Raw genomic sequence first — 13,140 nt, forward strand, 5'->3', positions numbered from 1 at the left:
TGATGAAAGTGAAAGAGGAGAGTGAAAAAGTTGGCTTAAAGCTCAACATTCAGAAAACGAAGATCATGGCATCTGGTCCCATCACTTCATGGGAAATAGATGGGGAAACAGTGGAGACAGTGTCAGACTTTAATTTTTTGGGTTCCAAAATCACTGCAGATGGTGACTGCAGCCATGAAATTAAAAGACGCTTACTCCTTGGAAGAAAAGTTATGACCACCTAGAGAGTATATTCAAAAGCAGAGACATTACTTTGCCGACTAAGGTCCGTCTAGTCAAGGCTATGGTTTTTCCTGTGGTCATGTATGGATGTGAGAGTTGGACTGTGAAGAAGGCTGAGTGCCGAAGAATTGATGCTTTTGAACTGCGGTGTTGGAGAAGACTCTTGAGAGTCCCTTGGACTGCAAGGAGATCCAACCAGTCCATTCTGAAGGAGATCAGCCCTGGGATTTCTTTGGAAGGAATGAAGCTAGAGCTGAAACTCCAGCACTTTGGCCACCTCATGCGAAGAGTTGACTCATTGGAAAAGACTCTGATGCTGGGAGGGATTGGGGGCAGGAGGAGAAGGGGACGACCAAGGATGAGATGGCTGGATGGCATCACGGACTTGATGGACATGAGTCTGAGTGAACTCTGGGAGATGGTGATGAACAGGGAGGCCTGGCGTGCTGCAATTCATGGGGTCTCAAAGAGTCAGACACGACTGAACGACTGAATTGAACTGAACTTAAGAAATGCAATTTTGAAAACAGTTCACAAGCAATTTTACAAAAGCACTAAATCAAAATACAGGACATTTTCATCACCTCCAAATGTTTCCTAATGAATCTTGGTAATCCCCTCCTCCTGCCCCTCCCTGCCCTCAAGCAGCCACTGATCACTCCGTGATTTGCATTTTCTCGAATTTTATACTTTGTAGGAGTTCATGTAAAGGGAATCATACTATATGTATTCTTTCACTCAGCTTAATTATTTTGAGATTCATTCTAATTTTTACATGAATCAAGGGTTTATGTTGAGTCACATTCCACATACTTTATATTGCTGAGTAGTATTTCCATACTGTGGATATACCACAATTTGTTTATCCATCCACCTGTTGATGGGCTCTTGGAATGTTTCTAATTTTTATTATTACAATAGTTGCTATGCACAATTATGTACGTATCTTAGGGGAGTACAATGGTTAAATCATATAGCTGATATTTCTAAGGAAAAAAAAGCCTGTTTGCTAAAGTGGTTGGACCATTTTTACAATCAATTTCAGTTGCTCCACAGCCTTACCAAAAGTTAATACCGTCAGTCTTTTAAAGTTTAGCCATCCTGATAACTATGTAGTAGCTCACTCTGGTGAGTTGTTGTTTTTTTGTTTTTGGCCATACCACGCAGCATGAGGATCTTAGTTTCCCACCCAGGGATTGAACCATGCCCTCTCCAGTGGAAGATCGAGAGTCCTAACGACTGGACCGCCGGGGCATTCCCTCATTGTGGTTTTAATGGGCATTTTCCTAACTACTCAGTGGACATGAATTTGAGCAAACTCCAGGAGGTAGTGCGGGACAGAGGAGCCTGGTATGCTGCAGTCCATGCAGTCACAAAGAATCAGACACAACTAAACAACAACAACAAACAACAACTAACAATGTTGAGATTCCTTTTGCCGTCTATACACCTTCTTTGGTAAAGGAGATTGTTTAAATCTTTTGCAGTTTTCTAAAAATGGGTTGTTTTCTCATTATTCCATTTTAAGAGGTCTCTACATAGCCTGGATACAAGTTTTCAATCAAATATAAAATTTCTAAATTTTATAAAAATACAGAGTATTCAAATACTATTCACAAAGAAAAAAATATGATGTCCACTACCCACCCACCCCTTAAAATGTAAACACTGTGCCATAAATTATCTTATGAAAAGCACCTTTTTCCAAATGAGTTTAAGCTTACAGACTATAGATGTGGTCAACTGGCAGTCACTGAACAAAAAACTGGCAAGGCTGACACCAAAACTATTTTCTGTTTCATTCTTCTTCCTTCAGTTACCATTGAGTTTACATTACATTCTTTGCTTGGCAACAGAATTACTGGTGTGAACTTAGTACTGAATTAGAGAAACACAGCTATTCTTTGAACAACTGCTGAAGAGTTCTGGAGTTGATATTTCCAAATGGACTGGCTGTGAAGTAGGCAGCACTGTGAAATGAGCTCTTTTAACTCTTTATACTAAAAAGTGAGACAGATGAAAGATTTGGTTGAATTAATTCAACCTTTAAGATCACATCCAGGGTGCAGCTGCTCAAAGAATCCAAACTCTACCTGGCATTTGAGTACAAGCCCTCTGGCTGAGACTGAGAAGAAAAGCAAACAGCTAAAAGGAAGACTTACTTGGGAAAAGAAAGTTAAAGATTTGAAATCTTTAACTTTTTTTTACTAGGTTTAATCATTTAAAATTATCATCTTTGTAGGTCAAGAGCAATAGAATATCAACAGTTTTATTTAGCTCAGCTTAATTTAAGTTGTTCTTGATTACTTCAGAGCCTTCTCCACAGGTTCCAGGAGCATACACAAAAGAGCATAGTTGGTACTGGAGAGAGACTTTATGAAGGTAGACATAATATTGCCCTCCCAGACTACTCATCTCCTCGCCTAACTGCCAGAGTTACTAGTCCCAGATCCTTGCTAACTACAGACTTCAATTACTAAACTCAAAGGTGAGCATGGAAGACTCAAGAGCTTTCACTACCACTTCTAACCTCTTTATTCATTCCTCATTACTCTTCCCTACCAGAGGAATGATGCTGTGATTGGTAAGTAGCAAAAACCTAACATCTGCTAAGTCACATTTCTCCAGTTGATGGAGTTCATGTATAAGGACTCTGTACAACGGCTAAAGAAGTGTTCTGAGTATTTGTGCCTGCTCTGCTGCCTCTAATTCTCAGCAGGGGCATCCTGTGCAGACTTAGGATGTCCATTTGGCCATAGATCAAATGTGGTTTCCAATTTCACTGAATAAAAGTTAAATCTTTATTTCCATCTCCCTAGCATCTATGGTTTAATTCTCAACATGTTCTAGACTCTGAGATGAACTGAAGAGGTATGATCAATGATCAACCATCATGTATAGCCAGACACGTTTTAATACAGGATAACAGTTTAATATAGAGAATGCATGAAAGAATATGAAGTCATAAAATATATAACTCATAATTATGAAGACATAAGAAAAAAATTTATGTCATTTTAAGTAAATTTTTAAAATCAGAAACACAACATATGATTATATCTGAAAACAGCTATGAAGCATAAATGTGAGAAATGGAAAGTATGAGAAAGGAAGAAAAAAATGAGAAAGGGAGGGAAGGAAAGGATGAAATAAAAAATAAGGTAATGATAATATGGAAGACTTTTTAATAATCTTCTTAATGTTGTTATAATATCTTTCAGTATCTATGCCTCAGAACAAAACCTGAAAGGAAATAGATAAAGAAAGGGGGCTCTTAGAATAGTGGAATAGCTGCATATGTACCAAAACAATTTTTATTTAAATAAATATAAATCAGGCTGCTCAGAGTACCTTGCCTTCTTGCACACCTGGGAGTTCTTTTTCTAGAAAACCATCTATCTTGTTTTCTGCTACTATGAAGCAGAAGCCATAGCCACTCTTGCACTGAAGTGATATACTCAGGAAAGCTGAGACTTTCAGATCAGATGTCTCACTGGCACCAGGTCATGGTCAGAAGCTTTCAAGTAATCAATGAAACGCTCAGATAGCAATGGGCTCAATTCCCCAGATTATCAACAGGGACCTCAGTATAGCTATGTCCCCCCTCTCTACAATGTTAGCAACATTTCTAAATTCACTCTCCACCAACCCTCACACATTACTCAAACATAGTTCCCGTTTCACTGGCAACTCTTCTCTATCCTCATCTACTCTTCCTGTTTCCCCCATCCCAGATCTCATTCAGGAAAAAAAAAAAATACACACACACACACACACACACACACACACACACACACACACACACACACATATATGCTTGGACTAAGCCTCTTCTAATATATCTAGTGTTTTAAGAATCCAGCATTAATAAATACTAATTAAGAAATAATCTCTTCATTGTACAAGCAACTCTGAAGAAAAATAGAGCAAAACTGAGCATAAGCATTTGCTGGAATTATCAACTGAAATATAGAAAAGAAAAACAACTCTTGTTTCCAAACATAATTTTCTTTCTAGGCTTTTCCTCTAGGGATATGGGTATAATTATTAACTTAAAGCCTATGAACACTGTCTAGAGGAAAAGTGTTTGTGTTTTCTCATCTCTTTGCTTATCTAAATTCCACCTACCCTTTAAGGCTCTAGTACTTGAAGCCTTGTTTTACCTTCTCCATGAATTAATAACAGCTAAAATTTATTAAGCACTCACTATACGGCAGGCACACTGGCCCACACACCTGGCATGTATCAACTCAATCCTCACAACAACCCTCTGAGGTAGGTATTATTATTTTCCCCAAGTTACAAAGGAGGAAACAGAGGCACTGAAAAATTCTAAGTAATTTTGCCCAGTTTACATAGTCAGTAAGCAGTAGACCCAGGATTTAAACTCAGGCAATCTGGATCTGGGCATATCACTATGTCATTTGACCTCTATTCCTAAACATCTTAGTCTTTTCAAAGACTGCAGCACACCTAATCTGTCCTTCCTTCTGTCTGTCACATACACCCCACAATAAGTTTATTATACCCTCTGTACATTCTTTCTTGTGTTCATACTTGTTTCATATGTTTGCACTTGCTCCCCAACTAAATTATAAGTTCCTTGCACTCAAGGCAACTGTAACATTTGTTTCTTGCTCCAACTTTAGCAGAGTGCTGGAAGTGCACTCAACATACACTTCTTAGCTGATTTTTTTAATCCTTGACAACTTCTACAATATTAAAAGACAGGTTTTTTTCTATATAAGTGCAAAATATTTTAAAAGGAGAAAACTGAAATAGTCCCTTTGATGACAAGGGAAAACTGGGTGTAATCATACCCTTGCTACAAATCCTGAAGAACATGATGTCACAGGCTATAACTAGGCAAAATTACTTCAACACCTGAAGGATAACTCATGCAGTGTCAGATTTAGCATTACTAAAGTTAGGAAACTGACGAAATATATATATTTATTTTTCTTCTGAATGCATCTTCTCCTAGTGAGTCATAACTATAAAACCTGTATTTCCATCTCCTAAAAGAGAACTAACACTTAAGGAAAATCAGATGAAGTTTTTCCTCTGCATATGTATAACCAGTAAGTGACAATCTGTGTTATCAGGAATAGCACACACAAGGAAAAAAACATACTAAAACTGGAAAGGCTTTCAGGCCTAGTGAGCAGAATCAATTTTAAGTAATGTTTTTTCATCCATCAAAACAAGAAAATGGGAGTTTAAAGACATAATCTATCTTGAATCACACTAACCAACCCACATACCAAGTCAGTTCAGAGTTAAGTAAAAAACTTAATACCGGATATTGGGAAGTACCACAGACCATAAGTAAAAGAAAATACCCTTAATAAAACAGGATTATTACCCAAACATTAAGTTTCTTGACTATATATCTAATAACATAAAAAATCTGGGGAGCTGAGAATTCTCTAGTGGCCCAGTGGTTAGGACTTGGTGTTTTCACTACTGGGGCCCGGGTTCAATCCCTGGTTAAGGAACTAAGGAACAAACTAGGTTGGGAACTAAGATCCACCAAGCTGCATGGTGTGGCAAAAAAAAAAAGCCTGAGAGCTCCAAGTCTTAAAATAATTTTCAGAGGATAAAGGAGAGAAGCTCAGGGTTTTATGGGCTTCTTACTGAATACCAGTTTTCAGACACACCTGCAAATACAGTTTTAATTTATACACAAATAAATACTAAGAAGTTTTGCTTGTTCTCAAAACTTGAACTATTTCCAAAAAAGGTTAATGTGATCCTGAAATACAAAGAAATTCCGATTATGGGATTTAAATTTTTTTTTTTTCTTTTAGCATCTGTTAGCTTTCTAGGGCTAACCAAACTATATGGCAGTAGGAGCAAAAGCAAACCAGGGTTTCCATAGGCAGAGGGGGTCTACCCTTGTGAGATATAGTCTCTTAATGCTTATGAACAAAAAGTACTTAATGTCACTTAAACCTTAGGGCTCCCCTGGTGGCTCCAGGGTAAGGAATCCACCTGCCAATGCAGGAGAAACAGGTTCGCTCACTGATTCAGAAAGATCCCACATGTCACATGGCAACTAAGCTTGTGCACCACAACTACCAAGCGCGTGCTCCAGAGCCCGAGAGCCACATCTACTGAGTCCACCTGTCACAACTACTGAAGCCCACACGCCCCAGAGTTTGTGCTTTGCAGTAAGAGAACCCACATTATATAAAGAACTGGAAATTAACTATAGGTTCTATCTCAAGACCTGGAAGGCAAGTAAATATCTTATACTTAATCTGGCACCCAAATTCCAATACATACACCAAATTACCATATTCATAAAAGGTAATCTCTAGAAACCAGTACCTCTGTGTAAAACTGTAGACTGTGCCTCAATGTGACTTCAATTATAACTCATCCCCTGCTCTTTACTTGACTGTCATACCACTAAGAGTCTGCAACAGTTATTAAAAAAAATACACACAAGCTTTACATTCTCACACTATATACACAATATAGAAGCAGAAAATAACTGAAACACCACCTAATCAAAGGTTTACTAAAAATAACATGCCAAAGCCCCAACTACTGAACACAAATCCTTCTAAGACTACTCTTGCCTACATTTTCCTTAAACATTCTGAAGTTTTATTGCAATGGCAAGTGAAAATCTGTCACGGATTTAGCATGAGGCCACTACCTAAAGACTCCATAGAGCCAAAGGGAAACTTACCTCTGAAAACTGTGTTGATGTGCTGCTGCCACCACCTAAAAAACTGAAGAGAAAAAGCAATGAGAAGTGATTCTAGTTTCTATGCCCAGGAGTAAGCTTCCCTCCCAGAACCTAAATATAGAATGGTACAATGAGAACAAATCCCAATAAGGAAAAAGAACTCATCCCAACGTGACACCTACAAAGGAAATTATGAAGAACTTGCATTAATCTATGAAAATTAATAGATTTAACACAAACTATAACAAACTACAAAATCAAGGCTAAACCAAGTGAAAAAAATTAGAGAGAGGGGCCATCACAGAGAAGGAAGAGGACCTACAGCCAGCAATGCAACTCAAATCTGAGTAAAGGAAGAAAAATATTTATTCTCAGAAGCTAAAAAATAAAACTAGATTCTCCAAATAATATTTCACTAAAAAACCACTAACCATCAGATGAACACACAACATTTGAAACTACTAGAAATGATTAAAAATTAGTAATGCAAGGGGTCTGGTACAATATTTAGCATCTTATAAAAGGGCTCCATAAATATTTTTTTCTGATGATGATTATCTTACCCACCCCTCAGAGCCATCCTCCATTAAGACTTTACTAAACTCACCAAACAAGACTCTTCCACAGCCCTCTGCACTCTTGACTTTGATTCTAAATTTGACCTTGTATTATACATATCTAGAACTCGTTTCGTCCATTTCTACTTCTTACCCTTCTTTCAGAAACATAAAATTCAGAGGGTAAAGACTGTATTTTATTAATACCACAAATATATGTATTTATTATGTATCAGCCATTATACAGAGCACTCAGCACTTTTCATAACACTGCTTTACTATATCCTGCATTGATAACTCAAAACAAAATGTTACTGAATTAATATTGCATGTGTAAACCAACTCTCAAAGACCAGGAAAAAATATTAGATCCCACCATACCCATGAAATTTGCAAAGAGAAAAAACTGGCTAAAACACTTTGACAGAAAGGGGATGGAAAGAACCACAAGAATCGCTGGACATCACTTTTACTTTAAGACACATACAAGGGCACAAAAGTACACACATTAGCACACAAGCATGCACACACTCACCCCAGTGATACGAAGTCCACAAATTACTAGAGCAGCTTTCATTTTCAGAATTACAGTAGCAATCCAGGCACCGCACTCAGCTCATTGAGAAAACACACACACCCTGGTTAGTCTGGAACCAAAAGTGAAGAGGAGCTAAGAAGCCTCTTGATGAAAGTTAAAGAGGAGAGTGAGAAAGTTGGCTTAAAGCTCAACATTCAGAAAACGAAGATCATGGCATCTGGTCCCATCACTTCATGGGAAATAGATGGGGAAACAGTGGAAACAGTGTCAGACTTTATTTTTGGGGGCTCCAAAATCACTGCAGATGGTGATTGCAGCCATGAAATTAAAAGACGCTTACTCCTTGGAAGAAAAGTTATGACCCACCTAGATAGCATATTCAAAAGCAGAGACATTAGTTTGCCAACTAAGGTCCATCTAGTCAAGGCTATGATTTTTCCTGTGGTCATGTATGGATGTGAGAGTTGGACTGTGAAGAAGGCTGAGCGCCGAAGAACTGATGCTTTTGAACTGTGGTGTTGGGAAGACTGTTGAGAGTCCCTTGGACTGCAAGGAGATCCAGCCAGTCCATTCTGAAGGAGATCAACCCTGGGATTTCTTTGGAAGGAATGATGCTAAAGCTGAAACTCCAGTACTCTGGCCACTTCATGAGAAGAGTTGACTCATTGGAAAAGACTCTGATGCTGGGAGGAACTGGGGGCAGGAGGAGAAGGGGACGACAGAGGATGAGAGGCTGGATGGCATCACGGACTCGATGGACGTGTCTGAGTGAACTCTGGGAGATGGTGATGAACAGCGAGGCCTGGCGTGCTGCAATTCATGGGGTCACAAAAAGTCGGACACGACTGAGCGACTGAACTGAACTGAAAAGTGAAAAAACGAAAGCTAATGCCATTCTCTATCTATGGCATCATTCTCAAGCCTTATTCTCTGATTAGAAAACATTTGACAACTGTTATTTGTTTCAAAGGTTAAAATGTCTTTTGTAAGAAACACTTCCTATGTAAAACAAGCCCCAAATTACCAGTACCTCTATGCTAGATAAATAATTAAATTACCACTGTGTATCCATTTTATTGCTCACACCTAGACAGGCTTCCAGGGCTCTTCCTGCCTTTACCATATATTGATAGCTTCAAGGATTCAGGTATCTTTGGTAATTAAAGCTATTAACTCTTTCTTTTAGGGTTCTTCTATCCCTGCAACTCTCCCAGCCTTCCCTTTCCTTAAAATTTCTTTGTATAGTAAGAATGACAGAGCTGGGGTTCCTTGGTGGCTCAGTGGTGAACAATCCACTTGCCAATGCAGGAGACACGGGTTCGATCCCCAATCCAAGAAGATCCCACATGCAGCATGGCAACCAAGTCTGTACACCACAACCCTTGAGCCCGTGCCTGGGAGCTGCAACTACTGAGCCCACTACTGAGCCCCACTCTACAGCCCATGTGCCACAACTATGGAAGCCCATAGGCCATAGAGCCCTTGGTCCACAACAAGAGAAGCCACCACAATGAGAAGCCTGAGCACCACAACTAGAGAGTAGCCCCTGCTCGCAGCACCTAGTAAAAAGCCCATGCACAGCAACACAGGCCCAGCACAGTTCAGTTCAGTTCAGTCACTCAGTCGCGTCCGATTCTTTGCAATCTCATGAACCACAGCACGCCAGGCCTCCCTGTCCATCACCAACTCCCAGAGTTCACTCAAATTCATGTCCATCGAGTCGGTGATGCCATCCAGCCATCTCATCCTCTGTCGTCCCCTTCTCCTCCTGCCCCCAATCCCTCCCAGCATCAGAGCCCAGCACAGCCAAAAATAAATAAATAAATAATTTTTTTAAAAAGAATGATAGGGCTAATCATAGAGAAGGGATAATAAAAACAATTACATTTTTCTGAGAAATGTTACAAAGCTTAAGAAAATTTACAAGATGCTCCTCCAGATGAATATCTAACAGCAAATGGAACCCATTATCCAATGTCCACATAAGGACTTGCTCTCATTAATTTTTACCATCCACTACTTAACACTGTAATTGGTAAGTATTCAAATCAGCAAATGTTCATAAACTTTATAGTAGGTGATTCTAAGCAAAGATTTCTTCAACTATTTAAAACACTGATCTTTCAAAAGACATCACCTTTGCATTTGAATATCTGCTACCAATAGCACCTGTATAAGATAACCTTTGACTCACAAACGCACAAATAAAAGATTAAGTCAAGTGAGAGCAGGACCCACAGAATTCAGTTTTCTTCTAGAAAAGATTCATCTTGTAGTTAATCACCAACCTCATGGCTGAAGAAACCAGGATTAGTATTCAAAACCTTTGAAAAAAAATGCTCCCCCAAAAAACAACATGCTCTATAACACATGCAGAGCATACCCTGCTTGAAACAAGTATATAATGCAATTATAACAGCACAAATAAAAAGCTATCCCAAGTTAGCATGCCATCCACACAAAATTGCTAATTTTGCCATCATGCTAATCTTATAGATTGAGCTGGGATTGTGTTATTTAAAACCAAGATTACATCAAGTGTTTGCAGCAAACTAGATCTTCATGCCATATGTTGCCCCAGAAGCTCCAGGTCAGATTATACATATAATCACTGATCATTAATAAAATTAAACTAATTGTACATACTGTAAAATGTGTAGTTTTTCCTGGTTGTGGAAGGGAACTTCAACTTTATATTCTGCCAACAGCAACAGTAAAGGAATTATTTACTGCCATTAAAACCCCCAAAGTCACTCCAATATTAAAAGAAGCCCTCCTATCAACACTATTCTAATTTTTATTATACTTTCATAGCTTTACTCATATTAACCAAGAAGGAATATGTAACATTGGCATTTTCAGAAATAACTTTGCCATTTTATAGGTTTTATACCATCAGTAAGAGCAACAAGAGCCAGTTTCAAGCATTACCAACACACTAATACTACAGTAGCAAGATGGTATGTTTGACCACAATAATCCTAATAAGCACAAGGGACCCAAGGCTTCCTCAAGAATCACAACTCAGTTTCCCTGGCTAGAACAGCCTGTTTATCTTACTAGGTAATCTTTGTCAGAAGTTGCTTCCCAGCCCACCAAATGGGTATAAGAGCAATCTACCCTCAGGCAACAGAGTAGTCACTAAAAACCAACCAATAATCCAAGAGAAACCCCGAAGTCTCAGAAAATATATGAAAACTCACCAAATTTACTCTGATAGGGATACAGAGGTTTCCCAGGAACGCTACAGTAGATCTCAAGACACCTACTATCGTAGGCAATGGCAACCCACTCCAGTACTCTTGCCTGGAAAATCCCATGGACAGAGGAGTCTGGTAGGCTGCAGTCCATCAGGTCGCAAAGAGTCGGACACGACTGAGCGACTTCACTTTCACTTTTCACTTTCATGCACTGGAGAAGGAAATGGCAACCCACTCCAGTGTTCTTGCCTGGAGAATCCCAGGTACAGGGGAGCCTGGTGGGCTGCAGTCTATGGGGTTGCAAAAAGTCAGACACAACTAAAGTGACTTAGCACTATCACAATATTTTCCTAATTTTCCCATTTTTCTTCCTCTTTGCTCTGCTACTTCCCTCTCTCTCTCAGCAAAGAGTGTAAGTTATAAAACAAATTTCTTTATATTCATTCAGTTGATGCTAAAAAACATAATTTTGATAACAGAATGCTTGATTTATTCATGGGCTTGTACTATACCTGGAATCATCTGTCACTTCTTCAATAAAACCTGATTCACATCTGGGACAAGTATATTCCTATAAAAGAAAGGAAGACGTAAATGAGAGTCTTTCATCAGAAAGCTAAGTATATAGTTACAGAACAATATGCGGTACACAAGCTGATGTTGTGAAATGTTGTTTGTACTTGCTGACTCCCAGGATAGTTTTTTCTGTTATACTCCGGCAAGTAATGAATTCCACGTGATAATTATAGAATGGCTTCATAAGTGATTCCCAGTGAAAGCTAAAAGGGAAGAATGTCAAAGTTTGTTTTTTTTAACTTGAACTTTTTTTTAACTGTAATGAGTTCATTATCTAATTTTCTCTTCAAATCTAGTGAAAAAGCTCCAAGAGATGTATCAGAGCAGTAAAATATTATAGTACTCAATGGGTATAGAAATTGCTATTTTTTTCTGCTATGCTATTTTTTTCCTTTATCTACTCCTTGCCTTTTTGCCCCACTATCATAACCCAAGCTAGCACTGGCTCTAAACAATGACAGGAGACATAAACTGAATCACAGAATAGATCAATTTGTAGACTAGGAATTTACAGTGAAGTTTTTTTTTTTTTTTTTACAGTGAAGTTTTACAACACTTCTAACCTATTTTTTGATCAACGGTTCCAAATAAAACTTAAATATTCTCAGGTATTCTATAGACATGTTAATTATAATAACCAGAATAATTCCATTAGATCAACTTCTATTTCCTTCACTACCAGGAATCTTTCTTTTAATTAAATATCAAGCTTTTGGGCCAATTATCTGTGTCTAGAACTTCTGGGTTATCTTGATGGATTTCTCCACTCCAAGGATCTAATTGGATGGCTCAGACAGTAAAGAATCTGCCTGCAATGCAGGAGACCGGGGTTCGATCCCTGGGTCAGGAAGATCCCCTGGAGAAGGGAATGGCTACCCACTCCAGAATTCTTGTCTGGAGAATCCCATGGACAGAAGAGCCTGGCAGGTTACAGTCCATAGGGTCACAGAGAGTTGGACGTGACTGAACCACATTGGGGCTGATAAGAAAGAATATACTTCTAAGGTTGCTTTACCACAATTTTAAAAAGTATATTTTAATTATTAATACCTATTAAAATAGATCTGGGAAAGACATCTTCAACTATTTTCTTGCTCGCTACATTTTCTAAATCCCAAAGTTTGTCTTATCAGAAGGAAATGTAAGCTGTATTTGCCTACTCAAACAAAGACAGTCAGAAATGTAACTCGAACATTCAAATGCTTTCTTAAAAGAGGCATAAAGAAAAAAATCAATCCTTTCTGTCAAGAAGATTAGTTTGGTAAGCAGTCAATGCAATAAAAACATTTAAATTTAATAAAACAATTGCTTTAAGCAATGCATACTGGGAATATAAACAAAATACCA

General features: G+C 38.4%; 1 protein-coding gene across 2 annotated transcripts in view; it reads right to left on the reverse strand.

Annotated features, from left to right (window-relative positions):
- Positions 1 to 13,140, reverse strand: part of RNF115 (ring finger protein 115) — a 73,102-nt gene that overhangs the window by 39,350 nt on the left and 20,612 nt on the right. Inside the window, exons 2-4 of one of the 2 annotated variants that reach the window (XM_018046006.1) lie at positions 11,730 to 11,788; positions 10,664 to 10,715; positions 6,923 to 6,965 (exon numbers count right to left, since the gene is read on the reverse strand). In XM_018046006.1, coding sequence (XP_017901495.1) covers positions 6,923 to 6,965; positions 10,664 to 10,715; positions 11,730 to 11,739 — 105 coding nt within the window. In that variant the 5' untranslated portion in view covers positions 11,740 to 11,788. The remainder of the gene's footprint in view (positions 1 to 6,922; positions 6,966 to 10,663; positions 10,716 to 11,729; positions 11,789 to 13,140) is intronic. The other variant, XM_005677766.3, reaches the window with a different exon arrangement.

This window comes from Capra hircus, chromosome 3, assembly GCF_001704415.2.
Source record: "Capra hircus breed San Clemente chromosome 3, ASM170441v1, whole genome shotgun sequence".
Taxonomy (NCBI): Eukaryota; Metazoa; Chordata; class Mammalia; order Artiodactyla; family Bovidae; genus Capra; species Capra hircus.